The 25015-nt window shown below is 46.0% G+C and overlaps 1 protein-coding gene and 1 non-coding gene across 2 annotated transcripts in view; one reads left to right on the plus strand and one right to left on the minus strand.

Annotated features, from left to right (window-relative positions):
* Positions 1-42: 42 nt before the first annotated feature.
* Positions 43-25015, plus strand: part of FAM227A (family with sequence similarity 227 member A) — a 64121-nt gene continuing 39148 nt past the window's right edge. Inside the window, exons 1-10 of the mRNA XM_010343460.2 lie at positions 43-262; positions 4770-5005; positions 9514-9596; positions 13121-13190; positions 14022-14098; positions 17025-17171; positions 19086-19187; positions 19986-20090; positions 22693-22816; positions 24188-24295. Coding sequence (XP_010341762.1) covers positions 4864-5005; positions 9514-9596; positions 13121-13190; positions 14022-14098; positions 17025-17171; positions 19086-19187; positions 19986-20090; positions 22693-22816; positions 24188-24295 — 958 coding nt within the window. The 5' untranslated portion in view covers positions 43-262; positions 4770-4863. The remainder of the gene's footprint in view (positions 263-4769; positions 5006-9513; positions 9597-13120; positions 13191-14021; positions 14099-17024; positions 17172-19085; positions 19188-19985; positions 20091-22692; positions 22817-24187; positions 24296-25015) is intronic.
* LOC120361518 (U7 small nuclear RNA) lies at positions 16009-16070 on the minus strand. Its single transcript, XR_005577701.1, has one exon. It is a non-coding gene; the product is annotated as a U7 small nuclear RNA (small nuclear RNA).

Raw genomic sequence — 25015 nt, forward strand, 5'->3', positions numbered from 1 at the left:
CTCGCGGACCACGCGGCGACTTGCGAAGATTCCATTGTTAAAGAGAAACCAGAAAGTGGTGACGGCCTCGGCGTTGCTTGGAGAACGCCTCGACTCACAGTAGCAAAATGAGCCTCTCCCTGGCTCCGCTCCTCCTCCCCGAGCACAAGGCAAGGGGCACCCCTTGTGAGTGTCGGGAGCCCACCCAGAACTTTGCGCGGTTCCCTGGGGAACCCTTGGCGGGACCGGCCCAGGGTTCGTCAAATTCTGCCGATGCTTTCAGGTAAGACCGACGGACAGACGCACCATGACCCACCTGTGGCAGCTTGCCCCCTCCGCACGCCTTCACGGTGGCTTCTACAAGCAATGGAAACTGAGGCTCAGGGACTACTTAAAGGTCGCACTGTGAGCAAGGGCAGAGAACTACTGGAGAATCAACTCCAGATCTCCTAGACTCTACGAGATAATAATACACAGCGTGTATTATTGTTCCGTCTGATAAATGAAGAAACTCAGGCTGTTCAAAGAATGTTTACCGGCTGCCTGGTGGGTGTACCATGTGGCACCATCCATTGAGGGGCAGGACCCAGGGGTCTTTGGCTCCAAGCGCAATTCGCTTCCAACTACAACACCTTCCATTAAAAGAGGTGAGACTTCATGTCCTAGAACCAAAATCTTCACAGTCTGGCTCAGCATTGTCCAGTAGAAACATAAAGCAGGCCACATATGTAATTTGGAATTTTCTAGTAGCCACATTTTTTAAAAAGTAAAAAACAGAAAAACCAAGTGAAATTAATTCGAGTGATGTTTTATTTCACTCCATAGGTCCAAAATATTACTATTTCAAGATATGATCAGTATTCTAAATTTACACTACTTCCATTTCAAATTTTAATTTTTTTTTTTTTAAGATGGAGTCTCACTCTTGCCCATGGTGGAGCGCAGTTGTGTGATCTCAGCCCACTGCAACCTCCCCTGCCAGGTTCAAGTGATTTTCCTGTCTTAGCCTCCTGAATAGCTGGGATTACCAGCACCCATCATCACACCTGGCTAATTTTTTGTATTTTTAGTAGAGGCAGGGTTTCACCGTGTTGGCCAGGCTGTTCTCAAACTACTGATCCACCCGCTTCAGCCTCCCAAAGTGCTGGGATTCCGGGTATAAACCACCACACCTGGCCAAATGTAATGCTTTTTTTTTTTTTTGAGACGGAGTCTTGCTCCATCACCCAGGCTGGATTACAGTGGCGCAATCTCAGCTCACTGCAACCTCCGCCTTCCGGGATCAAGCAATTCTCCTGCCTCAGCTTCCTGAATAGCTGGAATTACAGGCATGTGCCACCATGCCTGGCTAATTTTTGTATTTTTAGTAGAGACGGGGTTTCACCATGTTGGTCAGGCTGGTCTCAAACTCCTGACCTTGTGAACCGCCTGCCTCCGCCTCCCAAAGTGCTGGGATTAGAGGCATGAGCCACCCCGCCTGGCCTGTAATGCTCTTGAATCATCCTGAAACCAGTCTGTGTAAAAATCATCTTCCATGAAACTGATCCCTGATGCCGAAAAGTTTGGGTACTGTGGATACAATGACTATTTATTAAGTACCTACCATAAGCCTAGTAGCATGCTCCTACTTGGGATGGAAAGGTGAACTAAACCAGACTAGATCCTTGCCCTAAAGGGGCTTATATCTACTGGAGGAGATAGGATAATCAGTCAGTTATGTAAATAATGAGTTGTAACTGCCATCACGGCTTCAAAGGGGCAGTACTGTGAGATGACGTAAGAGTGTGTTTTGACCATACAAGGGGGTCAAGGTGCTGAAGGAGGAGCAAAAGTTAATTAGATAAAAGGGAGCGGAAATAATATGCCATCCAAAATGTACCATCCAAGCAGCAGGAAGTGAGGCTGGAAAGGTAGAAGGTGCCCAGATATGGGCTGGCCATCCCAGGAGCACTAGCAGCATGTGACAACTAAGTCCTTGGAATTTGGTTAAAGTGACTGAATAAGTATAATTTTAAGGCTGAATGCAGTGGCTTACATCTGTACTCCCAATACTTTGGGAGGTGGTGATGATGCCACTGCACTCCAGCCTGGGCGACAGAGTGAGATCCTGTCTCAGACAAACAAAAGTAAAAAATTTTTAAAGTAAAGCGTTGAAAGAATGGCTACTCCATAAACAGAACAGCCAAGAGTAAAATTTTAATTTTAATTAATTTAAATTTTGGCCGGGCGCAGTGGTGAAACCCCATCTCTACTAAAAAAATACAAAAGTAGCCAGGTGCATGCCTGTAATTCCAGCTGCTTGAGAGGCTGAGGCAGGAGATTCACTTGAATCCGGGAGGCGGAGGTTGGGCAGCAAGAGTGACACTCCATCTCAAAAAAATAAAAGAGCATTACATTCATTGTGTACTTTATTTCTACTATAATTACATTGTAACATATAATAAAATAATTCTACAACCCACCATAATGTAGAATCAGTGGGGACCCTGAACTTCTTTTTCTGCAACTAGACAGTCTATCTAGGGGTGCTGAGAGACAGTGACAGATCATCAGGCATTAGATTCTCATAAGAAGCACACAACCTAGGTCCCTTGCATGCACAGTTTATAATAGGATTTGCACTGCTATGAGAATCTAATTCTGCAGCTGATCTGACAGTTGGTGGAGCTCAGGCAGTAACATGAGGAATTGGGAGTGGCTGTAAATACAGATGAACCTTTTCTCCTTGCCTGCCACTCCCAGCTAATTTTGTATTTTTAGTAGAGACAAGGTTTCTCCAAGTTGGTCAGGCTGGTCTCAAACTTCCGACCTTAGGTGATCCACCCACGTTGGCCTCCCAAAGTGCTGGGATTACAGGCATGAGCCACCGTGCCTGGCAAGGATCTAAGTCTCTTGCTCTGTTATAACAAGGCCTGTCACACTGGACACTGGACCCAGAGGGCCCACAAATGGTAGTAATGTGCTCCTAGCCAAGAAGCAAGGACCCAGGAGAGCTGGCAGGCCAGGATGTTCTAGAGCCAGGGAGGAAGAGTAGGGTTGGGGCCAGTTTTCTGAGAGAGAGCAAAAAGCCTCAGGTGGATCAGGAGCCTTGTGCTAAGGAGATGGACCCCATATTCTAGAATCACAGTATCAGAGAGCTGAAGAGAGTCTTAGGGTCACCTAATCTAATTCTCTTTTAGAGTCGGGGCTCAGAGAAACAAACATCTGATTTCATTTCTAGTTTGGGAACTGACTTGCTGAGTGGTCCCGAGTAGTCTGGAGCCCTGGCCTTTTTCACACTCTATTCTCTTTATTTTTAAAACTAGAACAGCCGGGCCCGGTGGCTCACGCCTATAATCCCAGCACTTTGGGAGGCCGAGGCGGGTGGATCACAAGGTCAAGAGATCGAGACCATCCTGGTCAACAAGGTGAAACCCCGTCTCTGCTAAAAATACAAAAATTAGCTGAGCACAATGGCACACGCCTGTAGTCCCAGCTCCTCGGAAGGCTGAGGCAGGAGAATTGCTTGAACCCAGGAGGCGGAGGTTGCGGTGAGCTGAGATCGTGCCATTGCACTCCAGCCTGGGTAACAAGAGCAAAACTCCGTCTCAAAAAAAAAGAAAAATTAGAACAAGGCCAGGTGCCGTGGCTCACGCCTGTAATCCCAGCACTTTGGGAGGCTGAGGTGGGTAGATCACGAGGTTAAGAGATCGAGACCATCCTGGCCAACATGGTGAAACCCCGTTTCTATTTAAATACAAAAATTAGCCGGGCATGGTGGCACTCGCCTGTAGTCCCAGCTTCTTGGGAGGCTGAGGCAGGAGAATTGCTTAAACCCAGGAGGTGGAGATTGCAGTGAGCCGAGATTGCACCACTGCACCCCAGCCTGGCGCCTGGCGACAGAGCAGGACTCTGTCTCAAAAACAAAAAAACAAAAAACAAATAAAACTAGAACAATTGGCCGGGCGCGGTGGCTCAAGCCTGTAATCCCAGCACTTTGGGAGGCCGAGGCGGGTGGATCACGAGGTCGAAAGATCGAGACCATCCTGGTCAACATGGTGAAACCCCGTCTCTACTAAAAATACAAAAAACTAGCTGGGCGTGGTGGTGCATGCCTGTAATCCCAGCTACTTAGGAGGCTGAGACAGGAGAATTGCCTGAGCCCAGGAGGCGGAGGTTGCAGTGAGCCGAGAACGCGCCATTGCACTCCAGCCTGGGTAACAAGAGCGAAACTCCGTCTCAAAAAAAAAAAAAAAAAAAAAAAAACTAGAACAATTGGCCAAGAAGTGGATCACACCTGTAATCTCAGCACTTTGGGAGGCCAAGGCGGCCGGATCATGAGGTCAGGAGATTGAGACCATCCTGGCCAACATGGTGAAACCCCGTCTCTACTAAAATACAAAACATTAGTCCTGTATGGTTTCACACATCTGTAGTCCCAGCTACTGAGAAGGCCGAGGCAGGGGAATCTCTTGAACCTGGGAGGCGGAGGTTGCAGTGAGCTGATATCGCACCACTGCATTCCAGCCTGGCGACAGAGCAAGACTCCATCTCAAAAAAAAGAAAAAAAAATAGAACAATTTTCATCATGGGATAGGAGGAGAGGGAGAGTCAGGAATCAGACATTGGAAGAACAAGTCCATATACGTTGAAATCCTCATTTAAGTTCGGGCATCTCAGAAAGAACCCTTTAATTCCCCGTGTAGGCATGGGACATGTGCTTCACCATCAGCCCTGCGTAGCTGGTGAACGTGGTTGGGCTTTTCCTCTTGCGTTTTCTGAGCTGGGTCTATGCTGTTTCTGATTTCCAGGAGGCTGATTTAAAAAAGGACAAGATTGGAGTGGGAAATGAGAGGCTCTTAAAAGTGGACACTTTTTGTTTGTCCGTTTACAAGAAATTGGACAATGAATCATTTCAGGAAGATGGAGGTCATCAACCTCACCGCCCTCCCTATGATACCAGTGGATGAGCACCTGGCTGTCTCGCTTGTCTCACGGAATGCAATGGTGAAGACTGTGAGAAAGGAGTTAGAGGACAATCCACCCTGTATCCTTCCGGTGGTGTCACCTACAATCAGACCAAATTTACCTAACTTCAGTCATGCCCCCAAGATCTAATCAGTGCTCAGGTCTATAATTCATATTACTTATTAGCTCATCCCTTATATATTCATTTTATTCCTTGTGTGTGTGTGTGTGTGTGTGTGTGTGTGTGTGTGTGTATGTGAGACAGTTTCATGCTGTTACCCAGGCTGGAGTGCAGTGGCACAATCTCAGTTCACTGAGACATCTGCCTCCCAGGTTCAAGCAATTTTCGTGTCTCAGCCTCCCAAGTAGCTGGAATTACAAGCACCTGCCACCACACCCGGCTAAATTTTTTGTATTTTTAGTAGAGATGGGGTTTCACCATGTTGGCTAGGCTGGTTTTGAATTCCTGACCTCAACTGATCCACCTGGCTCAGCCAAAGTGTTGGGATTACAGGCATGAACACCTGCACGCAGCCACATTCTTTTTTTTTTTTTGAGACAGTGTCTCACTCTGTCGCCCAGGCTGGAGTGCAGTGGTGCGATCTCGGCTCATTGCAACCTCCGCTTCCCAGGTTCAAGTGATTCTTCTGCCTCAGCTTCCTGAGTAGCCTGGGATTATAGGCACCCGCCATCATGCCTGGCTAATTTTTTGTATTTTTAGTAGAGACGGGGTTTCACCGTGTTGGCCAGGCTGGTCTTGAACTCCTGACCTCAGGTGATCCACCCACCTCGGCTTCTCAAAGTGCTGGGATTACAGGCATGAGCCACCATGCCCAGCACATTCATTTTTTGAATTTGAGACTGTGAAGGATTGTTTGACTCCAGTATTTTTACTAATGTAATCAGAAGGAGCCCCAAAGGAAGAAGTTCTGGAAGTATTTATTGAAAGAATGGGGAAGAAGAGTTTAAAAGCTCATTTTAAAAAATGGTTGCCTTCTTTCCCTTCTACCTCCCAAGGAATTATAGATGTTATTATAGCAACTAAGATGTGGTACAGCCCTCCACCCTCAGACAGATAAGCATAAAACCCAGCTTTTTCTTTTTTTTTTTTCTTTTTTCTTTTTTTCTTTTTTTTTTTTTTTTTTTTTTTGAGACGGAGTTTCGCTCTTGTTACCCAGGCTGGAGTGCAATGGCGCGATCTCGGCTCACCGCAACCTCCGCCTCCCGGGCTCAGGCAATTCTCCTGCCTCAGCCTCCTAAGTAGCTGGGATTACAGGCACGCGCCACCACACCCAGCTAATTTTTTGTATTTTTAGTAGAGACGGGGTTTCACCATGTTGACCAGGATGGCCTCGATCTCTCGACCTCGTGATCCACCCGCCTCGGCCTCCCAAAGTGCTGGGATTACAGGCTTGAGCCACCGCGCCCGGCCTCTTTTTTCTTTTTTTTTTTGAGACAGAGTCTCACTCTCTTGCCCAGGCTGGAGTGCAGTGGTGAGGTCTCAGCTCACTGCACCCTCCGCCTCCCAGGTTCAAGCAATTCTTCTGCCTCAGCCTCCAAAGTATCTGGGATTACAGGTGTGAGCCACCATGCCCAGCTAATTTTTGTATTTTTAGTGGAGATGGGGTTTCACTGTGTTGGCCAGGCTAGACTCGAATTCCTGACCTCAAGTGATCCACCCACCTTGGCCTCCCAAGGTGCTGGGATTACAGCTGTGAGCCACCATGCCACTTTTTTTTTTTTTTTTTTTTTTTTTTTTTTTGAGATGGAGTTTCACTCATTGCCCAGGCTGGAGTGCAATGGTGTGATCTCGGCTCACAACCTCCGCCTCCTGGGTTCAAGTGATTCTCCTGCCTCAGCCTCTTGAGTAGCTGGGATTACAGGCATGTGCCACCATGCCTGGCTAATTTTGTATTTTTAGTAGAGATGGGGTTGTTTCTCCATGTTGGTCAGGCTGGTCTCAAACTCCCAACCTCAGGTGATCCACCCACCTTGGTCGCCCAAAGTGCTGGTATTACAGGCATGAGCCACCACGCCCAGCCTTTTTTTTTTTTTTTTTTTTTTAATGGATCAGCTTGACCTTGCCTCTTCTTACCTGCCAGCCCTTCCACCTGGCCCAAAATCTGCTGCTTCAGGCATCATCCAGGCTCTACCAGCATCTTACTGCTCTGGCTTGTCTTCATTCATCCTCATCTCACTTCTGACCCTGAGTTGTATTCCAGTGTCACAGAACTCTTATCTCTGGAGGACCTTACAGTTTGTCCAGCAAATAACCTTCTAGGGCTATAAATAACCCCAGGCCTTTTCATCTTCTGTAGAGCTTATTTGACTTCAAACCTTGCTGCCAACAGCCAGCTGCATGTACCACTCTCCCCGTTCACTTTCCGTGCCTCTCGGAAGCCCTTCTTAAGATAAGGCAAAGTGTGATCCCATCAGAATTTGCTTTCAGGGTCTCATTCTATGGGGCCGCTTTCCAATGTCCCCTCTTTCTTCTTAATCTTACTCCAAACAAGTCCATTTCACCTGCTGTGAATTTGTCATGTCCCTTCTTGGTGTCTTCATTTTTCAAGAATCCTCTGATTTGTAAGAACACTTGAGAGTAATGGAAGTAAAAGTGAACCTTGCTTTATGTGAAGGGAGTGAGGGATGATAGGATTATGGGGCTTTTACAAAGAATATATCCTAGACCATTGAGGCTAAGACAGAAAGCAATGTAAACGCTGAGAGGGCAGGAAGAGGGGCCATCGAGCTGAACAGATTTCAAGTGATAAACAAGGTTAAGATACTCTTTGATGCAGTCATTGTCACCTGAAAATCTCTCATAAAGAAATATTCTAAAATATGGAAACAGCTCTCCATGTGACATGGTGACATGTGCCTTACAGCTTTATTTATTTATTTTTCATTTTCTTTGTTTTTGTTTTTTTGTTACCCAGGCTGGAATGCAGTGGTACAGTCTCAACTCACTGCAACCTCCTCCTCCCAGTTTCAAGCGATTCTTGTGCCTCAGCCTCCGGAGTAGCTGAGACTATAGGTATGTGCCACCACGCCCGGCTACTTCTTGTATTTTTAGTAGAGACAGTTTCACCATATTGGCCATGCTGGTCCCAAACTCCTGACCTCAAGTGATTCGCCCACCTCAGCCTCCCAAAGTGTTGGGATTACAGGTGTGAGCCACCATGCCTGGCACACAGCATTTTATTTTATTTTATTTTTGAGACAGAGTCTCACACTGTTGCCTAGCTGGAGTGCAGTGGTGCAATCTTGGCTGACTGCAATTTCTACCTCCCAGGTTCAAGCAATTATCTTGCCTCAGCCTTCCAAGTAGCTGGGGTTACAGGCACCCGCCATCACCCCCAGCAAATTTTTTGTATTTTTAGTAGAAATGGGGTTTCACTATGTTGGCCAGGCTGGTCTCAAACTCCTGACCTCATGATCCGCCCACCTGGTTCTCCCAAAGTGCTGGGATTACAGGTGTGAGCCATCGTGCCCTGCCAGCATTATTTATAATTGTAAAAAAGTGTAAATAACTTAAATCTTCAGTCTCCAAGGAACAGTTAAGTGTATTAAGCTGTTTCCTCCAAATAGAATATTATAATGTCACTTTAAAATAATTATTATGACAATCCTTTAGCTGAAGGAAGAATGCTCCTAATAATGAATGGAAGAGAAATCAGAGTAGTAAAACAGGCGTACACTGAGATTATAAAATATGGACAAAAATATGTATGTAAGGGGGGAGGGACGGGGAGGTGGGGAGGTGGGAAGAGGTAGCATGGGGAGAAATGACAGATACAGGTGAGGGGAAGGAAGGCAGCAAACCACACTGCCATGTGTGTACCTATGCAACAATCTTGCATGTTCTTCACATGTACCTCCGAACCTAAAATGCAATAAAAAAATTAAAAATATATAAAAATAAAATAAAAATAAAAATTTACTTTAAAAAAAAATGTGTATGTAAGAAATACTGTCAGGAAAGTTCCCAAGTCCTAACAGAGTTGTTAGGGTGGTGACATCATGGATGGCTGTTTTTCACTAAAAAGTGACATATATAAAAATATGTTTCAAGGTATCTATAATATGGTCACCTCTCATTTATAATTTGCAAGTAACTCATTTAAAAAAAAGATAAAGAAATGTGGGCTGGATGCGGTGGCTCATGCCTGTGATCCCAGCACTTTGGGAGGCTAAGGTGGGTGGATTACTTGAGACCAGGAATGTGAGATCAGCCTAGGAGACACAGCGAAACTGTGTCTTTACAGAAAATTTTAAAAATAAGCCAGGCATGGTAGTGTATGCCTGTAGTCCCAGCTACTTGGGAGGCTAAGGTGGGAGGATCAGTTGAGTCCGAGAGGTCTGCTGCAGTGAGCCATGATTGCACCACTGCGCTCCAGTATGGGTAACAGAACAAGGCCGTGTCTCAAAGAAAAGGAAGAAAGAAATGTAAAAAATATGAAAATTTGCAAAGAAAATAACTAAGGAGAGAGGTCGTGCAGACAGGGGCTGCCCTCCTCACCAGATGAGCCCCATCCTGTTGTGTGTGTAATCACCACCTTGAGTTTCCTTAGCAGACTCACCTCCCAGCCTGTCTCATTGGCTCCATGCACCAGGTGAACCAAAAGATTGCTGACATAAATCTGCGTACCGAGCCTCCAGCCAACAGCCTGGTGAGTTACCTGTGCTGGAGCTGAGGCAAAGCTTCTGACAGGGAAGGGCCCCAGGGATCATCAAGGTGTCCCAGTGCCCTGGGGCCTTTCTATTTATTTGAAAACATCTTTATACAATTGAGTTCTCAAAGTTGATTTTTTTAATTAATAAATTTTATTTTTCATTTTTATTTTTACTTATTTATTTTTGAGACAGAGTCTCACTCTGTTGCCCAGGCTGGAGTGCAGTGGCGTTATCTCAGCTTACTGCAACCTCCGCCTTCTGAGTTCAAGTGAATTCTCCTGCTTCAGCCTCCTGAATAGCTGGGTTTACAGGCACACACCACCATGCACGGCTAATGTTTATATTTTTAGTAGAGACGGGGCTTCACCATGTTGCTCAGGCTGATCTCAAACTCCTGACCTCGTGATCCACCCTCCTCGGCCTCTGAAAGTGCTGGGATTACAGGCATGAGCCACCATGCCCAGCCAATTTTTTATTTTTTTGAGACGGAGTCTCACTCTGTCACCAGCCTGGAGTGCAGTGGCACGATCTCAGCTTACTACAAGCTCCACCTCCTGTGTTCAAGTGATTCTCCTGCCTCAGCCTCCCAAGTAGCTGGGACTATAGGTGTACACCACCACACGGACTACAGGCACATGCCACCATGCCCAGCTAATTTTTGTATTTTTTTTTTTTTTTCTGAGACGGAGTTTCGCTCTTGTTACCCAGGCTGGAGTGCAATGGCGCGATCTCGGCTCACCGCAACCTCCGCCTCCTGGGCTCAGGCAATTCTCCTGTCTCAGCCTCCTAAGTCGCTGGGATTACAGGCACGCGCCACCACGCCCAGCTAGTTTTTTGTATTTTTAGTAGAGACGGGGTTTCACCATGTTGACCAGGATGGTCTCGATCTCTTGACCTCATGATCCACCCGCCTCAGCCTCCCAAAGTGCTTGGATTACAGGCATGAGCCACCGCGCCTAGCCTCCTTGGAGCTTTTTTAAAACTAAAAGAGCTCTCTGATAGTAAGTGAAAAGAACAAGGTACAGAACAGTGCATCTGGCATGATACCATTTGAATGGGGATGGAACATCTCTGGAAGGGTATGCAAAAAACAAGGTTGGTTGCCTATAGGGATGGGAATTGGGCAAGGTATAGGAGGGAGACTTTTGACTGTGTTATTTGATCTTACATCATGTAAATTGCTTAATGGTTTTTAAAATGTAAGTAGAGAATTATTCAGGAGCCACAATAAATGCATAAAAAATTCAAAACCCAATGCAGACCTAGGAAATAAATATCTCTAACATGAAGGCTTGGGAATCTGTATATTTGAATACTTCCTAAAATGCCAGTCATTGGCCTGGTTTGGGAGTTGCCTTCCTAGAGAACAGCCCCACTTGTAGGTCCTGCAGTCATGTCAAAGGTAAACTCAGCTCAATGCTGGTCTTGCCACCTTTCCCCTAAAACTTGCTCTTCTTTCAACATTCAACTATCCTTTCTCCCCTCTTTCTGTCTTATCCATTCTTCCAGACCATACAATGTCTGCCACAATGACATTGGTAAAGATCAGAGATATTGCTATATTGCTACAGTGACTCATACCCATACAATTCATTCATCATGCCTTGAATTTCAGCTTGCTTAATTGGAGTAACAATGTTAATACACAGACTAACCCATATGACCACCCCCCCACCCCGCCCACTGGCACACACACAGATACACACATTCCTGCACACATGTCCAGTACCTTTCCCTTATGCAGAGCAGGGAGTGCCGATGCAAGGGTAAGATGGGCGAGGCCTGGAGAGGCATTTCCCAGTTTATCAAGCTCAAGAGTCCGATGCCATCGACACTCATGTCCACCTCTTCCGGACAGTCCTCTGTGACTGCTCTGGCCCACACTGACCTCATTTTTTGATTCCTAATCACAGCAGTTTAGCACTTAATTGTTTCATGGATGCCGATTTGCCTCTCCAAATAGACTATAAGTTCCTTGAGGGCAAAAACACACAGACTCATAGACTCATACTTCTTTGTTAACTTTGTTATCTAGGTTCATTGCTGGATTCTTGGTTGATAACCAATACAACTTGGGTCACTAACATTCATTTTTCTTTTCTTTTCTTTTCTTTTCTTTTTTTTTTTTTTTTTTTTTGAGACGGAGTTTCGCTCTTATTACCCAGGCTGGAGTGCAATGGCACGATCTCGGCTCACCGCAACCTCCGCCTCCTGGGTTCAAGCAATTCTCCTGCCTCAGCCTCCTGAGTAGCTGGGATTACAGGCACGTGCCACCATGCCCAGCTAATTTTTTGTATCTGTAGTAGAGACGGGGTTTCACCATGTTGACTAGGATGGTCTTGATCTCTCAACCTTGTGATCCACCCACCTCGGCCTCCCAAAGTGCTGGGATTACAGGCTTGAGCCACCGTGCCCGGCCCTCTTTTCTTTTTTTTTATGAGATGGAGTCTCACTCTGTCACCCAGGCTGGAGTGCAGTGGCACGATCTCAGCTCACCACAACCTCCACCTCCCAGGTTCAAGCGATTCTCCTGCCTCAGCCTCCCAAGTAGCTGGGATTACAGGCATGCGCCACCATGCCTGGCTAACTTTTATATTTTTAGTAGAGACAGGGTTTCACCATGTTGGTCAGGCTGATCTCAAACTCCTGACCTCGTGATCCACCCGCCTCAGCCTCCCAGAGTGCTGAGACTACAGACGTGAGGCACTGCACCCAGCTGACATTCATGTTTCTTTCTTTTCAGTGGGGTAGGAAGATGGGGGGTGGGGAGGAGTCAGAGATTAAGAGAAGTCTCTCTTGAGAGGTCAGGGGGAAATAATATATACCCCTTATTGAACAGCTCCTATCTGAAAGCCTCTTTGCCAGTGTTTTAAAATACCTTAAGTACTTTATTTTTGACCTTTATAAGGAATGTGGAAGATGGTTATTATTATCCCACTTTTTTTTCTTTTTTTTTTTGAGACAGAGTTTCGCTCTTGTTGCCCAGGCTGGAGTGCAATGGCGCGATCTCGGCTCACCGCAACCTCCGCCTCCTGGGTTCAGGCAATTCTCCTGCCTCAGCCTCCTGAGTAGCTGGGATTACAGGCACACGCCACCATGCCCAGCTAATTTTTAGTATTTTTAGTAGAGACGGGGTTTCATCATGTTGACCAGGATGGTCTCAATCTCTCGACCTCGTGATCCACCCGCCTCGGCCTCCCAAAGTGCTGGGATTACAGGCTTGAGCCACCACGCCCGGCCTATTATCCCACTTTTACAAAGAAATTAAACAATAGCTTGTTTAATTTCCAATTCCTGCTCTAAATCACATACTCCTAAGAAGAAAGGGCAGCGTGAGACAGTGGGGACACTCTGGGGAATGATGTCAGTGACATTGAGGACACCAGGACCTAATGTGGAAAGACAAGGTACTGGCCACAAACTTTGTTCCAGGTCTAAGACAAAAGGCCCAGTTCCTGACCCCACCCTTCTCTAGGATTTGCATTAATCCCTAATGCCTCCTTTTTCTTGGTTTTTGAAGGCAATTGAGAGATTTGAGTTGGAGAAGAAGGCTTTAAGAGAGAAAAGTCGCAGCAGCCCAGGAGACAAAGGCAAAAATCTTTCTCTTAGCCTTGATACTGTTTTCATGGGTTTGGTATTTTTAGTATCTAAAATGCAACTGAGTAGGAATCCCAAGTTTCAGATGAGGATATTTCTGTCATCTTCTGAGGGAGCCTTAAATCTGACTTCTTGACATTGGGCAAGAAGGAGGGAGGAATAGTACCATTTAGACACCACCTACATGTGACACCAGGTGCTTTTATCCACATTCCCTTGTTAATTTTTTTTTTTTTTTTTATGGAGTCTCCCTCTGTTGCCCAGGCTGGAGTGCAATGGTGTACTCTCTGCTCACTGCAACGTACACCTCCCAGGTTCAAGTGATTCTTTGGCCTCAGCCTCCTGAGTAGCTGGGATTACAGGCATGTGCCACCACACCCAGCTAATTTTTGTATTATTAGTAGTGATGGGGTTTCACCATGTTGGTCAGGCTGATCTCGAACGCCTGACTTCAGGTGATCCACCGGCCTCAACCTTCCAAGTGCTGGGATTACAGGCATGAGCCACCGCACCCAGCCTCCTTGTTAAATTTTTATAACACCTAGGAGGTAGGTACCATTTAATATATTTTATAGATGGGGAAACAGCCTTGGACGGAGGGGAGTAACTTACCTAAAGTCACAGCCCATCTGCTCCTCCTTGCTGCTTCCCTGGATCAAGTGGTCTAATCAGATAAGTCGGTAACGCAGTTGGGATCTACGAGAATAGTAGTAGGAGTGTCATTTGGCAGCTCAGGTGGAATGAAAAAGCGCAGTTGTAAGCATCACACAGTTGTGGACAGACCCTGAGGTTACTCATTCATCTCTTCCTCCATTTTTTTGCAGTCAAGAGACAACGAAAATCTCAGTATTCCTGCAAGGGCTCAGAACTCAGACATGCCAGATCTTTTGTTATAAAAAGGGTAAGGGATCTACTGCTGGGTCTGTTTCTAACTGGCTTCTGCTAGGCATGAAATAAAGATTTTATTCCTGGGGAGGAGAATACTTGGTGCCTCGGTAGTGATTGTGAAGAAAAACCACAGAGTTCCTAAATCCAGAATTTCTCGTGATACCCTTAAAAGGGCAGAGCCCACCCCAACCCCAGAATAGGGAGTGTTGCAGAGTCGTGTGTCTGTTTATTTTTAGAACTTAGGTTTCTCGGCCGGGCGCGGTGGCTCAAGCCTGTAATCCCAGCACTTTGGGAGGCCGAGGCAGGTGGATCGCGAGGTCAAGAGATCGAGACCATCCTGGTCAACATGGTGAAACCCCGTCTCTACTAAAAATACATAAAAATCAGCTGAGCATGATGGTGCGTGCCTGTAATCCCAGCTACTCAGGAGGCTGAGGCAGGAGAATTGCCTGAACCCAGGAGGCGGAGGTTGCGGTGAGCCGAGATCGTGCCATTGCACTCCAGCCTGGGTAACAAGAGCAAAACACCGTCTCAAAAAAAAAAAAAAAAAAAAAAAACTTAGGTTTCTCGCCGAGCACAGTGGCTCATGCCTGTAATCTCAGCACTTTGGGAGGCTGAGGTGGGTGAATCATGAGGTCAGGAGTTCAAGACCATCCTGGCCAACATGGCGAAACCCCATCTCTACTAAAAATACAAAAATTAGCTGGGTATAGTGGTGTGCACCTGTAATCCCAGCTCCTCAGGAGGCTAAGGCAGGAGAATTGCTTGAACTGGGACCCTGGAGGCGGAGGTTGCAGTGAGCCGAGATCACGCCACCGTACTCCAGCCTGGGCTACAGAGTGAGACTCTGTCTCAAAAAAAAAAAAAAAAAGTGTCTCCCCTCAGAGATGTTCAGGCCTAGTCCAGAGCCACTGTGCCACGCAGCTGCAAGGGGCTGTCCACACTGCAGGCTCCTGTGCGGCTGCTCTGAGTCACACCCCATGCTAGTTGTACCACTGCAGACTTGCTGCAGATGCCTCAGGAAGCTAAGATTCAGGAGTAGTAAGGAGTCAGGTGTCAGGTCTGCCACGTGACTTGTCATAGGGTCATGCAGCTCACGGATGCCAAGCCCACTTTCCTGCTCAGTCCTCTGACTTAAGGCAGGCTCTCCCTTCTGCCTCCCCTGCAGCAATCTGGCCCCACCGCACAGACCCCAGTTCAGATCCTCCTTGACTTACTCTTTTTTTCTTTGAGATGGAATCTCTCTCTGTTGCCCAGGCTGGAGTGCAGTGGCGTGATCTCGGTTCACTGCAACCTCTACCCTCCAGGGTTCAAGTGATTCTCCTGCCTCAGTCTCTCAAGTAGCTGGGATTACAGACATGCAGCACCACGCCCAGCTAAATTTGTATTTTTAGTAGAGACAGGGTTTCACCATGTTGGCCAGGCTGGTCTCGAACTACCAACCTCAAGTGATCTGCCCTCCTCAGACTCCCAAAGTACTGGGATTACAGGCATGAGCCACTGTGCCTGGCCTTTGGCTTGTTGTTTACACTGCATGAGTCTTAGGTATCCAAACTTTTAAATGCTGGGGAATCTGAAACAGTATGTTGTTCATTTCCTTCTTACACTTGTTAGCCTAGGAAATTCCAAAACGGCACAAGGCCTAAGGGGGGTGTGAGTCTGCACTGAAACTGTCATACAGTCCATTGATGGTGGCTAAGCTAAGCGTCCTGCACAAGGTGGCATAGCCAGCACGTGGCAGACCTGACACCTGACTCCAGTCATCTGATTCAGAGTCAGTGCCACAAATCATGAGCTGTTCTTCCACTGCCCATGGCCAGAGCCCAGTTAGGAAGTCATTTGGGCCATCCAGATGTTTCAGTGGGCACCTTTGGGTGGCTGTAGTTTCCTTTTTTCCATATTTTTGTTTTTGTTTTTTTTTGGGGGGGCTTTCCGGCGAGAACCGGAAAGCCTGCTAGACAAATTCTAAAAGAGCTGTAACACTATTTTTGTATTTTTTATAGTCATGTTATAGTTTTGTCATAAAAATCATTTAATGATATATATTAAAAACCACAAAGATAGTAATATCCATTGTTAGTATATTAAGAAATGCACACTAAATAAAATTCCCCTTTCTTAATACTGCTTAAGTCTTAAGTAGGCTTAATTATTATTATTAATTAATTATGCTAATAATGGATATTACTATCTGCAAGCTGTTCATGATAGTAACTGGAAGTAGTCAATGAATAGTTCATTAAATTATAGCACATCTTAAGATATATCATCTTAAGTGATAATTTTTTAAATGATAATTTTGAAGACAAAACTACATGAGAATCTAAAGTAGATAAAGCAGAACATAAAAATCATATATATATTATATTTCTTAGAGAGGTCAAAGTCAGCCAGACAAATCACATATGAATCATATTACGATTAAAGTTACATGTTTGCGTTTGTACACATTTGCTCAAAACCTGTTAAGGGAAAACAGAAACAATGTAGATAGTACTTTGGGAGGCTGAGGTGGGTGAATCACCTGAGGTCAAGAGTTCAAGAGCAGCCTGGCCAACATGGTAAAACTCCATCTCTACTAAAAATACAAAAAAAAAAAAATCTGGGCATGTCGGCGGGTACCTGTAATCCCAGCTACTCAGGAGGCTAAGGCAGGAGAATTGCTTGAACCTGAAAGGTGGAGGTTACAGTGAGCCAAGATCACACCACTGCACTCCAGCCTGGGTGACAGAGGGAGACTCCATCTCAAAAAAGAAAAAAAAAAAAGCAAAGAATGTAGATAGGAGTTTGAAAGGGGTCCTAGGATCCTAAACGCTCTATTTTCTCAACATTGTATAAGGTTGTTATATTGTCTTCATAATAAAGAGGGGAAGCCGGCGTATTGTTTCAAACGGTCAAAATGATGAATCCCATTTTCATATTCTGCTCTTTTGCTTCAGAAAACAGCAGATAAAAATCTGCTGGCGGAGCTGTACCAGTATTCCAACTTTAACAGCTCCAAGCCAAGCAAGCTTCCCAATGGAGTGGACTTCTGTGACATGGTAGGCAATGTGATCCGGTCTGAGAGAAACCATGTTAGTGGCAAGGTAAGGAAAGAGAATAGTGCTTGTCCTGACTTTGCCACACCATAGGGCAGATGCAGCCGTCACCCTTTCACACCCCAGGAGAAATTGAGGAACTCACCTAGGGCCACAGGTTGGCATGTGGCTGAGCTAAGCTAGGAGCCCCAGACCAACTTCACTGCAAAACCTAGATTCCTTCTGCTGGAGCAACAGTCTTCAGACCGTTTTGATCACATATCCTACTGGTGCGAAATTTTTATCACAAACCCTCGTGGAAATGTGTCTGTTTATAAATTGTATACTTGTTCTGTTGCCAATCACTACAATGCATATTAGTACGCTTAGTCTCTCTTTTATTTTCTCTCTTTTCTGTTTCCTTCTTTCCTTCCTTCCTTCCTTCCTTCCTTTCTTCTTTTTCTTTCTTACTTTTTTGAGATAGGGTCTCCCTTTGTCACCCAGGCTGGAGCGCAGTCAGCCCCAAACTCCCGGCTCGGAGGCGGAGGTTGCAGTGAGCTGATATTATAACACTGCACTCTAGCCTGGCAACAGATCGAGATTAATCTCAAAAAACAAAAAACAAGAAAACTCCTTGGCTCAAGTGATCTTACCGCCTTAACCTCCTGAGTATCGTGCACCACCACACTGGCTAGTTTTAAAAAATTTTTTTGCAGAGACAAGGTCTTGCTAGGTTGCCCAGGCTAGTCTCAAACTCCAGTAAACTGTCTTCCCCCCAACATCCTCGGCCTCCCAAAGTGCTGGGATTACAGGCATGAGCCACTATGCCCGGCCAGTTGCTTTTCTTTCTTATTAAGATGTTATTTTGAATATTTTCTTCTCACACCCCTGGAGGTGAGTATGCCTCCTTGCAGAGCTGTGCACTAGAGCACACTGGGTTCCTTGAGTAGAAAGGAAGAAAGTATTATAAAGCTCAGAGGAACCTGTGTGCTCAACCAATGTAAACACTAGCTGCTCTGGTGATGGGGGTTCGTTGTAAGGAGGTCTTGGAGAAGAGAGGAAGCCCAGAAAATGGTCTCAGCTGCTCTGCAACTGTGCCACATGGCTCTTCATCATCAGACAACTGTGGTGTCCCCAAAGCAGGTCTGATCATTGTCCCCTGAGCTCCTAACAAGTCACCCCACCATTCCTGAGACCCAGCATCTCAGTCTCTTCCACCTGTAGTTCTCAATGCTGCTTTGAGCCATGCCCCCATCTCTCTATCTCTGTCTCCCTCTCCCCATGCCATTTCTTCCTCTCTTCTTCATGGCTTCTTCCTGCTGCCTTCTCTCTGGGCTATGTCTGTCCCATCTATTTCTCACATTCTGACTTCCTAAGAGAGATAATCTATTTGGGCCAGTCACTGCCCAGAAAGACAGTGCCGTCTGCTGGCATGGCCTGCAGTCAGCCAGTGGAAGGGGCGCCGGTCTCTGGGCCTGGCAGTGGCGGCCCAGGTGTTGGAGTACCTGATTCCCTTTGCTTCTGCTTTCCTCAGGGCAGAGGCAGTAGGAGGGACAGGTGCTCAGAGTATCACGTTCCCTACAGGACAGTGTACAAAGATGCTCACCGCAGTGTCCATTGCAATAGCGGGGAAGTGGAAAGCATTATGCATTGGTTGATGTGAGTTGCTGTTGGCTGAGCGTAGGAGCGCAGAGCTGGAGGTAATTGGTGTGGAGCAGCTGTCCAGAGTCTAGAGTTGTGGGTTCCAGTCCTGGCTCAGCCACTTGCCACTTTGGTCCTCAGTTTCTTCATCTACAAGATAATAATGTATGCCTCATAAGATTATTAAAGGGGTTAAATGAGAGTATGTAAAATGACCTGAGTAGGGTCTCATTGACAGGTTGGATGGTGTTTCTGTTCACTCTAAAATATGTTGACTCCAGATGAATTTTTTAGAAAAGAATAACAACAATAATAATAATGTGAATTTCATTTCTTTTCAAGTGTTTCTGTTCGGGTAGAGAATTAGAGAAGTTTCTCTCTTCTCCTTCCATAAGAGCCATCTGGCTGGATAGCTTTTGGTGGATATTTCACAAGAGGTACCAGGTAAATACAGATCTCCTTGTTTCTCGGCCTTGCTTATTTTTCTACAGAACAAATTCCATCCTCTTTGACCTGGGCTACAAGCCCCTCTGATCCCATGGAGCACCCTGCCACCTCACCTGTCACCTGGTCCCCTCCCCACCTGTGCTTCAGCCAAACACCCTCGGCTTCAGCCATTGCACAGTATCCTGTGGCTCCCCCAGGTGTTAGGAGTTGGTGGCACAGCTGTCACAGGTGGGGTTGACAGCAGACCTCAGGGCTTCTGGGCCAGCATTAGGGTGCTGTCTTCAACAGCGCTCTGCCTCTGTGTATGTGCTTGGTAAATCTCATCCCAAAAATGAACATTTTATTTCATAAAGCATATGAGGCGGCCTGGCGTACTGGCTCACACCTGTAATTCCAGCACTTTGGAAGGCCGAGGTGGGTGGATCACCTGAAGTCAGGAGTTCAAGACCAGCCTGGCCAATATGGTGAAACCCTGTCTCTACTAAAAATACAAAAAATTAGCTGAGCGTGGTGATGGGCACCTGTAATCCCAGCTACTTGGGAGGCTGAAGCAGGAGAATCACTTGAACCCAAGAGGCAGAGGTTGCAGTGAGCCAAGATTGCACCCTTGCACTCCAGCCTGGGCAACAGAGCCAGACTCCGTCTCTAAAACAAACAAACAAAAAATGACCACACGAAATATCTTGAGAATAAGATTCCTGGAAATGAAAGCAATACTGATTTTAAAAATCCCAGCCCCTCAGTTGTTTCAGCAAGGGATTTTAGTAATTCTTTTTTTATTTCTATTCCTGGCAGCCAAACAAGGAGCTCCAGAATAATCTGTTCGACCGGATAGCCCAGCACTATGCCTTACTTTTGTTTCACGTACCCAAGTCCCACTATGAAGAGGCACTCATAAAAGTGAGCATCAGCCACTACATGAAAAAAAGTCACATTAGATTTCATTTCTGATGCCAAGAGAATGTCTTAAACATTCTTTCCATAAGGGAGTAATTAGCAAATTGTGATAATCCATAGACTAACTTGGAATGCAGAAGTTACAAAAATACCATGGAGCTATTTATACTGATTGGGAGATGCAATGATATATTTAAGTGAAAAACAAAGCAATTTATACAATTCTATGTGATATATATATGTATATGTATATGTGCCTATGAATAGGAAAAAAAAAACCTGGAAAAATGTTTACCAAACTCTTAGCAATGCTTATCACTGGGAAGTCAGGTTATAAGAAATTTTCCCTTTCCATTTATTTATTTATTTAGAGAAGAGTCTCGCTCTGTTGCCCAGGCTGGAGTGCAATAGCACAATCTCTACTCACTGCAACCTCTGCCTTCTGGGTTCAAGCAATTCTCCTGCCTCAGCCTTCTGAGTATCTGGGATTACAGGCATATACTACCACACCCAACTAATTTTTGTTTTTAGTAGAGACAGGGTTTCCCCATGTTGGCCAGGTTGGTCTCAAACTCCTGACTTCAAGTGATCTGCCTGCCTCAGCCTCCCAAAGTGCTGGGAATACAGGTGTGAGCTACTGCGCCTGGCCTCCCTTTCCATTTTATATTTTTCTGTAGTATTTAAATAAGCATGTAATTTATTTATTTATTTGTTTGTTTGTTTATTTATTTATTTTTTTGAGAAGGAGTTTCGCTCTTGTTACCCAGGCTGGAGTGCAATGGCGCGATCTCGGCTCACCGCAACCTCCGCCTCCTGGGTTCAGGCAATTCTCCTGCCTCAGCCTCCTGAGTAGCTGGGATTACAGGCACACGCCACCATGCCCAGCTAATTTTTTATATTTTTAGTAGAGACGGGGTTTCACCATGTTGACCAGGATGGTTTCGATCTCTTGACCTCGCGATCCACCTGCCTCGGCCTCCCAAAGTGCTGGGATTACAGGCTTGAGCCACCGCACCCGGCATAAGCATGTAATTTAAAAATTAAAAATGTGACCATACATATATACTTTTTATATGGGTATATATATGTACTAAAAGGATTGCTAGGAGAAAATATAAGTGAATACTTAACATGATTTGGGGCTGAGGAAGGACTTTATTTTGTTTTTTTTTTTTTCTCTCTAGAGACAGAGTCTGGCTTTGTTGCCAGGATGGTACAATCATAACTCACTATAGCCTCAAATTCCTGCATTTGAACAATCCCCCTCCTCAGCCTCCTGAGTAGCTTTGACTACAGGCATGCACCACCTCTCCTAGCTCGTTTCTTTCTTTCTTTTTTTTTTTTTAAAGACAGAGTCTCTGTCACCCAAGCTGGAGTGCAATGGCATGGTCTCGGTTCACTGCAACCTCCGCCTTCCAGGTTCAAGTGATTCTCCTGCCTCAGCCTCCCAAGTAACTGGGATTACAGACATATGCTACCACACCCAGCTAATTTTTTTTTTTTTTTTTTTTTGTATTTTTAGTAGAGACGGGGTTTACCATGTGGACTGGGCTGGTCTTGAATTCCTGACCTCTGGAGTTATATGTATATACAGATTTTAAAATTTTTATTATTTTTATTTTTTATTTTCGTAGAAACACAGTCTTGATATATTGCCCAGGCTGGTCTCTAACTCCTCGCCTCAAGCAGCTCTTCCACCTAGGCTTCCCAAAGTGCTGGACTTACAGGCGTTAACCACTAAGCCCAGTCAGGACTTCGTAAATGTGACCTAGAGGAACTGGCCATGAAGGAAAGGACTTATAGATTTAACTATATAATTTTTTTTAAATTACTACAAAGTTAAAGACAAATGACAAACTATGCAAAAATACAGGTAGCCTATATGTCACACAACATAAAGAACTCTTACAAATCAATAAGAAAATATTGAACACTCCATAGACCAATGGACAAAGTGTATAAACTACAAATTCACCAAGGAAGAAGTATGAGTGGGGAAAAACTTTGCCCTTAACAGTAACAAAAATGCAAATTGAAACAATAGTAATTTGATACCCCTTTTCCTTTTTTTAAGACAGAGTTTCACTCCTGTTGCCCAGGCTGTAGTGAGGCTGATCTTGGCTCACTACAACCTCTGCCTCCTGGGTTCAAGCAATTCTTCTGCCTCAGCCTCCCAAGTAGCTGGAATCACAGTTGCCTGCCACCACACCTGGCTAATTTTTTTGTATTTTTAGTAGAGACGGGGTTTCATCATGTTGGGCAGACTGGTCTCAAACTCCCAATCTCAAGTGATCCGCCCGCCTCTGCCTCCCAAAGTGGTGGGATTACAGGCATAAGCCACTGTGCTCGGCCCCCATTTTACTTCTTAGATTATGTAGGTTAGAGAGTATAGCCGAGTGCAGTGGTACACACCTGTAGTCCCAGCTACTCAGAAGGCTGAGACAAGAGGATTAGAGGATCATTTCAGCCAGGAGTTCAAATCTAGCTTGGGTGACACAGTGACAACCTTGTCTCAAAAACATTAAAAAGTCCTTCCTCATCCCCAAATCATGTAAGCCAGGGCGGAGATGTTGAGAATGTGGGCTGAGCACTGCTTGCTCCGCAGAGACTGCCTTCACTCCTGAGCAAAGCCGTGTACACCAGCTTCTGTTGCTGTTTCCCACAGTCCTGGTTCAACACGCACGAATTCAAGTCTGACATCTGTAACACAGTGAGCCTGTGGATTTCAGGTGAGAGGTGACTTTTTTCCACTGGGGAAAGCAGTTCTGGGAAAACGTTTTCCACTGGTACCTAGGTGTGTTACTGTTTGCTATGACACCCCTTCATCAAGACATTCTCCCTCTTCTTAACATTAAAGACAGCAAAGTATGTGGTTGGAGCCCCAAGGAATACAGATTTTCCTGCTTCAGCAAAACAGTTCTGAGACATCCCTTCCTAATCCCCTCCCCCTCCTTCTTTTTGAGATGGAGTCTCGCTCTGTTGCCCAGGCTGGAGTGCAATGGTATATGATCTCGGCTCACTGCAACCTCTGTCTCTGGTGAAGTGATTCTCCTGCCTCAGCCTCCTGAGTAGCTGGGATTACAGGCATGTGCCACCGACACCCAGATAATTTTTGTAATTTTACTAGAGACGGGGTTGCAGCCATGTTGGTCAGGCTGGTCTCAGACTTCTGATCTCGTGATCCCCTCGCCTTGTGATCTGCCTGCCTTAGCCTCCCAAAGTGCTGGGATTACAGGCATGAGCCACTGCATAGGTGTTCATTCCAGAGCTGTGGTACTCCAAAGCTAGGTCTTTGACCATTATGCCACCCTGCCTCCCATTTTCTGACTGTCTTCTATTCATGCTGTTTCACCTTGCTATTCCCCTTAATGTCCAAGGCTACACTTCCTTACCCCTATTTATCCCTGGTAATAAACCCTCTGTCCACTTTGTCCAACGGAGCCAGCAGCTTTGCATAGTGGCTCAAATGTCTCAAGTAATCCTCGGAAGCATCACTGTCAAACATGCAGAGAGAAGCCATTTCTGGCAATTAGCTAAGTGTGATAATGTTAAGCAGACATTTACTAAGCACCTACTGTATTTATTTTGTCCCAAACCTAGAGCCCTGGAGGTATAAAGATGAATAGGACCCAGCCCCTGTTCTCAGGGAACTCAGTCTAGCCAGAACAGGGGGCATGGAAAACAAATAACTATGATGTCTTCACATTTGCAAAGCATGTCAGGGACCCACACACTGTGCGTTCTGACCCTTACACCCAGTCGACAAGTAGGGCAGGGTCATCATCCCCATTTTCCAGAGGAATAAGCCAAAGCCCCCTAGAGAGGAAGTGACTCTCCCAAGGCCACAAGGCTAGTATGGGGCAGGACTAACCCTGGAAGCCCAGCCTCCCAGGAGCCAGCAGGGGTTCCCCAGGACTCTTTTACAGAAGTCTCCATTCTCACTCTTTTTTTTTTTCTTTTTAGTGATGGGGTCCCACTATGGTTGCCCAGGCTGGCCTCCTGGACTCTAGTGATCCTCCCACCTTGGCTTCTCAAAGTTCTGGGATTATGGGCATGACCACCAGGCCCAGCCCCATTCTCACTCTTGACTCCTCCCTTAGGCACCTATCCTTGCCCACAGAGCTATGACAGCTGGGACTACTCAGAACTAGACCCAGAGCGATTCCGCAGAGAAGAGTTAATGTCACAGAGAAGAAGACTGAGAAAGGGTAATTACGGCCTCCCGCCCTCTTTGCCACTGCCATACCCGACTACCATCTAACTGAGGGAGGAGTTGATGTCCTCACCATTGATGTCCTCAGGTCAGGTTCTGTCTTGAGTACCCCCAGACTAGCCACCAAAATTCTTCATGCTTGTGGACTGTAATGTACAACGCAATCATTGTGGGGTGGGGGGGGGGTGGAATTTTGTATTGGAAATAGTAGATGCCGGATAATGAATGTGTACCTATGTGCCAGGCACTGTGCTGTGCTCTCTGCTCTGTTACCCAGGCTGGAGTGTAGTGGTGCAATCTCAACTCACTGTAACCTCTGCCTCCCAGGTTCAAGCGATCCTCCTGCCTTAACCTCCTGAGTAGCTGGGATCACAGGCACCCACTACCATGCCTGGCTTACTTTTCTATTTTTAGTAGAGATGAGGTTTCACCATGTTGGCTGCCTTGGTCTCGAACTCCTGACCTCAAATGATCCACCTGCCTTGGCCTCCCAAAGTGCTGGGATTACAGGCATTAGCCACCGTGCCCTGCCAGCCCATTTTATTTAATCTGCACAACAACCTGCTGTGGCACACACTGAGTCCACTTCACAGATGAGGAAACTAAAGCTCAAAGAAGCAACTTGTCCAAGGTTGACTTTTTTATTTCACCCAGCAGACCCTGAGCTCTGGGTGCCAGGCAGTCTGCCCAGCACTGGGAACACGGTAGTGGAGAC

The sequence above is a fragment of the Saimiri boliviensis genome, chromosome 21, assembly GCF_048565385.1.
Source record: "Saimiri boliviensis isolate mSaiBol1 chromosome 21, mSaiBol1.pri, whole genome shotgun sequence".
NCBI classification, from domain to species: domain Eukaryota; kingdom Metazoa; phylum Chordata; class Mammalia; order Primates; family Cebidae; genus Saimiri; species Saimiri boliviensis.